Source organism: Rhea americana, unplaced genomic scaffold (assembly GCF_003343005.1).
Source record: "Rhea americana isolate MKP2758 unplaced genomic scaffold, rheAme1 scaffold_85, whole genome shotgun sequence".
NCBI lineage: Eukaryota > Metazoa > Chordata > Aves > Rheiformes > Rheidae > Rhea > Rhea americana.
Genome location: NW_028187034.1, coordinates 2,994,538 through 3,000,537, shown reverse-complemented (window position 1 = coordinate 3,000,537; position 6,000 = coordinate 2,994,538). Strand labels below are relative to the sequence as shown.

General features: G+C 43.3%; 1 protein-coding gene across 3 annotated transcripts in view; it reads right to left on the bottom strand.

The window, feature by feature from the left end:
• Positions 1 to 729: 729 nt before the first annotated feature.
• Positions 730 to 6,000, bottom strand: part of MYH9 (myosin heavy chain 9) — a 73,530-nt gene continuing 68,259 nt past the window's right edge. For all 3 annotated transcript variants that reach the window (XM_085323465.1, XM_085323464.1, XM_085323466.1), the window contains exons 35-41: positions 5,515 to 5,643; positions 5,091 to 5,179; positions 4,766 to 4,889; positions 3,481 to 3,689; positions 2,953 to 3,061; positions 2,457 to 2,629; positions 730 to 2,261 (exon numbers count right to left, since the gene is read on the bottom strand). In XM_085323465.1, the coding sequence (XP_085179591.1) occupies positions 2,144 to 2,261; positions 2,457 to 2,629; positions 2,953 to 3,061; positions 3,481 to 3,689; positions 4,766 to 4,889; positions 5,091 to 5,179; positions 5,515 to 5,643 (951 nt within the window). In that variant the 3' untranslated portion in view covers positions 730 to 2,143. The remainder of the gene's footprint in view (positions 2,262 to 2,456; positions 2,630 to 2,952; positions 3,062 to 3,480; positions 3,690 to 4,765; positions 4,890 to 5,090; positions 5,180 to 5,514; positions 5,644 to 6,000) is intronic.

The following is a 6,000-nucleotide window of genomic DNA, read 5'->3' as shown; positions in this document are numbered from 1 at the left end:
ACCATCAGTGAGCTGCAGGATCAAGTCTTCTTAACAGAGCTATGGCTGTGACACTGCACAGGCAGAGAGTTCAGGGACCTCAAATCTGCTCCACAGATGCAAGCTTCAGTACAGTCACGAAGGAGGAGGTAACAGGGGCGGGAACTAATATTATGCTCCAGTTTGCTACACTTCTTGAGCACCTATGACAATTTATGGAAGAATACAGTCACAATTTCCTTATTTCTAAGGAAAATTTTACAAAAGTAGATTACAAAAGGAGAAAGATGATGATTTAAAGGATTTTTTTCTAATCTATTGATTAAAATTGACTTCTAGACATCTACCAACATTTATTTCTTATTATTTCCTCTATCAACATTTATTTCTTTGTACAGTTGTCATAAAACATTTTAGACTCAGAAACATTGCCTTCAGACCAAGAACAGAGCTAGCTCAGCTCAAATTTACAGCCTTATGGTTCAAGTTAACTGCATACAAAAGAGGTATATTATCCTCCTCTGAAGTTCCTAGTGGTGGTTGCTGCCACCTGCCCCAGCAATACATTGTGGGTACTGTAACATCTGAGAGCAGCTATGGAGAGTCACTTAAGACCTGAGAGGGGCTGCAGCTCATTTGACAGAACATTTGACCGGCTAATGCTCCGACACCACCACTGCTTCCTTTAGAAGCTGCACACATGGTCTTCAYTGCACTTAGAGGACGGAACAGCAACAAAAGCACGCAGACTGCAGCACATGGATAATCTTTATTGGTAACATCAGTGGAGCACCAGTAAACCATTACTGACTGTAGTGGTGACACACAGCTGAGGCACATGCTAAGGCACTTTTATTATATAAAACATTTTTTAATTTTTTGTGACAGCAATTGGGACATGAGGCTCCTGCATTTAGAGCACTTCAGGTATACAGTATGGTGCTTCATATTTAATTATTTTTACTTTGCTCATAAGTAGGTCTAAATGCAGCATATACAATATGGTTAAGAATAAAGGTAAATCCAGCAACCAGTGTACAGTGTAGAAAAGTAAAGACTATCTCTATATAACCATGGTCCCAATAAAAAGGCAGTGATAAAGACCTTTATTTTTTTCTTAATTACTTATTATGAGAGATACAAAGGCCTTACATATATCTGTGCAGATTAAAGGGTTTTTAATATACTCTTAGTCAATGGTGCAGAATAACTAATCCCAACCCCTAGTTACAGAGCAGGTACAAGAGGCTTGGACATGTCAATAAAAGAGGGATTTTTCCTTCCCCATATCCCCACMCTCTGCCCATTACTCTATAAAATTCCTCCAGATTCTGCCTATTACCATTAAATATATTTGGTCCCCTAGAGATTCCTGGACAAGCACAAGGACATTCTTCTGCTTCCCCTGCCTGTCACTAGCTACTGGTCCACACTACCTTAGACAAAACTGCTCAGAGGCAGAGACAATAACAGGACATCATTGCACTTCAGAGATCTGTCCAGATAATAAAAATGAGGAGAAGGGGAAAAAATAGAAAAAGAAAAAAAAAAAGAAAAAAAACAACTTTGGCAAGTCCTCCAGGTGGTTAATCCTGAGAGAAGCTTCCCTCCTCACCTCTCCCTGGAAACATGTGAAAGAAAAGGTGAATTGCCATGGCCAAAGCACACCGTTATTCCTGAAACTGCTCCCAAACCTTGTGGGTGGGCAGGTTAAGAGGCAGAAGTCTGAGGTCACTGAACATGATTGCCAAAAGCAAACAAAGAGGGAAGAGAAAGAATACAGGAAGGTGCTTCCCTGTGGCTAGGATCTGAAGACAAAAAGTAGATTTACAGTAAAAATAATCTTTCCCTAACCCCACTCCCTCCAAACTGTGAAAGGATTCACCAGCAGACATGGCACAGACAGTCCTACAGGCCTTCGTAGTTGCCAAACTCTGCTGGTCAGATTTCAGAGCCACGAATCTTTGGCATTAAATACACAGAGGATTAGGAAAGAGCAGGAAGCTAGGAATACAGATGCCCAATGGCTCTAGATACACAGAGCTGGGTTTGCTGTGCAGATTCCCAGCCAATTTAGGAGGAGAGGGTCTGCAGAAAGTCCAATGGAAGAGGGGAAGGTGGATGGGTCACTCCATCACATGTAACCTGGGTCAAATGAGAGGACTTATTCAGTAGCTTTGGCATCACCAGCATCTGCCTTGCCATCCACTTCCTCATCAGAGCACTCTCCTGCACCCTTCCTGCCAATCCGACGTGGCACAACAAATGGCAGGTCCCCACGCCTAAGGAAGGAAGGACAGTATGTCAGTAACTCAAGATTTCACTGACTACCAGACAAGGCAGGCTTTGGAGAGAGGTAAGGAAGTGCCCCGTCACACTCCTTGCTGTGAGCAAATGCCACTGTGGGCAGTTACAGCAAGACTAGCAAGACTACGCTGGACTGGCTGCAAGGTATCACATAAAACACCCAGCCTTACCTGAGTTTGCTCTTGAGGGAGCTGACCTCTCTATTCATTGCATCAGCTGTTTCAGTGGCATCCTCCAGTTCACGCTGGAGCTTCCTACGAGATGCATTGGCTCGCTGGGCCTCTTCTTCAGCTTCCTCAAGCTGCCGCTTCAGCTGCTTCAAGCGCATGTTTGCCTTGTCCGCCTGAGCGTGTAAGGGAAAGGAGGTCAGCTTTGCCCAGAGTTACAGCACTGCTGCAGCTATAGCAGCAAGAAGGAGTTTTTGAATAACATCCTCCTCCACCCTTCCTGAGGGCAGCTGCTTGTGACAAGACAGCTCCAAGCTTTTCCTTAAAAGCATCACATTTTCATCTGTATCATCTTGTAATTATCACAGTGAGGGAAAAAGGAGAGAAATTCATAGGAAGGATAATGCTAGAGCCTTCTAAATGCAAATGATACTTTGTTCACCAGAAGGGAAATCCTCCCACCAGAAGACTCACTGATCCTGTGGGTAACTATACACACCTGATCTTTGAATTGTTCAGCATTACGCCTCTCATCATCCACCTGCAGCAAGATATCTTTCAGCTTCTTCTCAGCACGGCGCACCTGCTTGCTGGCTGCCTGGCGCTCCCTACACAGAAATATAGTGATAGCTAAGACAAAAGATTATCTGTTGTCCCCCCAAAGACCTGAAATAGGTAAGTTAGAAACAAAGAAGATGCCACTAGTCATAATAACTTAGAGCAAAGGGGATGGGAGAAAAGATTTTCCAGAAATGACCAAAAAGGCACTGAAGTCAGAGTATGACTCTTTTTGAAGCTACTAAGGGACAACAACATTGCATCACAGCTGCAGCATTCAGAATGGTGAAGCTTGGAAGTTAGCAGTCTGTACAACAAAAACGAGGAAGGTTTGTGAAGAGCTTACTTCTCTATACTACTCAGTACCTAAGATGAGGCCCCCTCTCATATAAATCAGAAACTGTTCAGGACTTGATATCCCAGAGCAGATAGAGGCTGTAATGAAACAGTAATTTCCGATGGGACGTACTTTGTCTCCATGTCCAACTGCTCTTCCAGCTGTGCTATCTTTGCCTCCAAGGCTGTGATGGTAGCCTTATACTTGGACTTCACTGCGCTCTCCATCTCCTGCAGCTTAAGCTTGAGCTCCTTGTTCTGGCGCTCCATCTGCTGGCGAGCATTCTCATTCTTCTGTGCATTGCTGCGCTCAGCATTCAGGTCAGCATTCATCTGATCAATCTGGGGAGAGAAGAAGTACTTAGCATACTGAGAGTTCCAGCCTGAAAGGGTGGTGTATTTCTCAGGTACCTGCTGACCTGCAAAAGAAAAAATACCCACAGGGTGAGCTGAATGCTTGGAATACTCTGCCACAGAAAGCATCTCTCTGTAGACAGAGATATAGACCACCTCTCACAAAGTCTGAGTTTGCCCAGCTTTTCAAAGTAATTCCTTGAACAGGTTTATCAAGCTCTTCTCATGGCTGGATTTGCCAGCCACTATAACTCTGTCTAGGATAAAAGCCATAGTTTGGCACTTAATGCAGTGAATCAGTCTTATTAGATTGTATCCACGCTGAAGCCAGTGGATTCAATACACGTGCTTTAATTCAGCAAGTATTTGCTGTTTGTCTACTTCCATTATACAGAAGCAGCCTAAAAATACTGACTTTCAAAAGTGAAAGAGCAAGACTCAATCCACTTCCAAGCCCCAGGGCTGTGTCTCATAGTTAATCAAGCAGAAGACTATGCTTTGGCCTACTGGAGTCAACAAACCATTTGGAAAGCCATCAGCCTGGCACCTTGGCTTTTGAAAACTAAGAAAATGTGCTTGACTCTCAAAGTCAGACAAATAAACCACACCGAACAGTCAGATTAAGATCACGGTTTCTATAGCAGCCTAACAATTCCATATGGAATTTAGTCTGAAGAAGTGTAAGACTGACAGAAAGTCACTTTCCATACTCATTGTGGCACTGTTCAGCTTCCAAGTGGGCAAAGCATGCTATAGATCATATTTTGTGTAATCCCTTAGTGCAGGAAAAGAGAGATCAGGAATTTCTGATAAACCTGTGAGACTGTTCCAGCTATCTTGTCTCATGCAAATGATTTGCTACTCCAGGATCAAAATCAGTGAGCTGTTACGAGCACTGGCTGCCCCCCTTTCTGTTTTCTTTATTGCAGTGTTCAGGTGCTTTATCTTGCTCATGTCTATGCAATATACTGCAGAGGGCCTATACTGTATACAAACCAGACCACAGTTCAGCCGTTTACACAAGTTTGAGCGCTTCTACCAGCAGATCCAGCTTGAACAAGTACCTGAAGATTTGCCTTCTTGAGCCGGTCGTTGATCATCTCTGTATTGCCTTGCTCCTCCTCCAACTCCTCCTCCAGCTGAGCTATCCGGGCCTCTAGGCGTCTCTTCTCCTCCAAAGCCAGTGCTCTGTAGGACACAAGCATTAAAGTAGTGTGGATGGCATTAGTGCCTTGGGGAAAACTTGCCACTTAGAGTTTTACAAAATGAGCTCAATGTTTCAAAAGAGCAGAGGGTACAGCACGTACTGCAGTCTATATAAAAATAACAGTCTACGAAGTATTTTCTCAGACCAGCTCCTCCACCCTTGAGCAGGGGAACATTACTCACCCTTTACCACTATTGTTGGCAATCTCATCAGCCAATTCATCCCTTTCTTGTTGKGCCTGGCGTTTGGCACGCTCAGCAGCTGCAAGCTCCTGGAATGAAAACGAGACGGTCAGTGATGCAATAGGAAGGTACCAATTAATGCAGAATAGGAAAAGCAGATACTATAATGGGTGGAATAGTCTCTAGCTAGATTCAGACTTAATAGGACATAGCCTGTTTTCCCCTTACCCTACCCATAGCTTGCTTTGTTTTGCATCACTCCTATTATAGCTGTCAAGAAAGGGCCAAATTCTGCTGCTGAAAATGGACCTTGTATTTGAACAAAGCAAAAAAGAAAAAAGAGAAATAACCACTCAAGCTTAGACTGCTACACTTAGTTGTTGGCCAAAGAAAATGAACTAGACCTGTATGCATACTCCATTACCTCCTGCAACTGGATCATCTCTGCCTCCATGCTCTTCAACTTCTTCTCATTCTCTTTAGCCTGTGCCAAGATCTCTTCTCTGGAAGTACGTGTGTCTTCCAGTTCCCTCATGTAATCCTTCATTTGTGCCTGAAAAGGGAGAATTAAAAAAAGGATCAATTTCAGAGCATCCACATGAACAGAGCTGTTTACCTTACAGGAAACATGGAGGAAAATGGAAACAAGGACTTGATTAATCTTTAGCTAATCTTTTTTTAGCTAATTGTTTTACAGCTTGCTGTAAAAAAAGAAAGAATAATTCTTTTTCTACTTTAAAAGTAACAGGAAATGCTGTAATGGGAGCAAATAGGGCTGCTTAAATTGGGGGAGGGGGGAGAGACACACACACCCTCAGACACTACAGAAAAAAGCTTTCTAGTGAAGCACTAGAATGGATTGTCTAGGGAGGATTTGGAGTCTTCTCTAAGAACAGATTAGATAAATGCC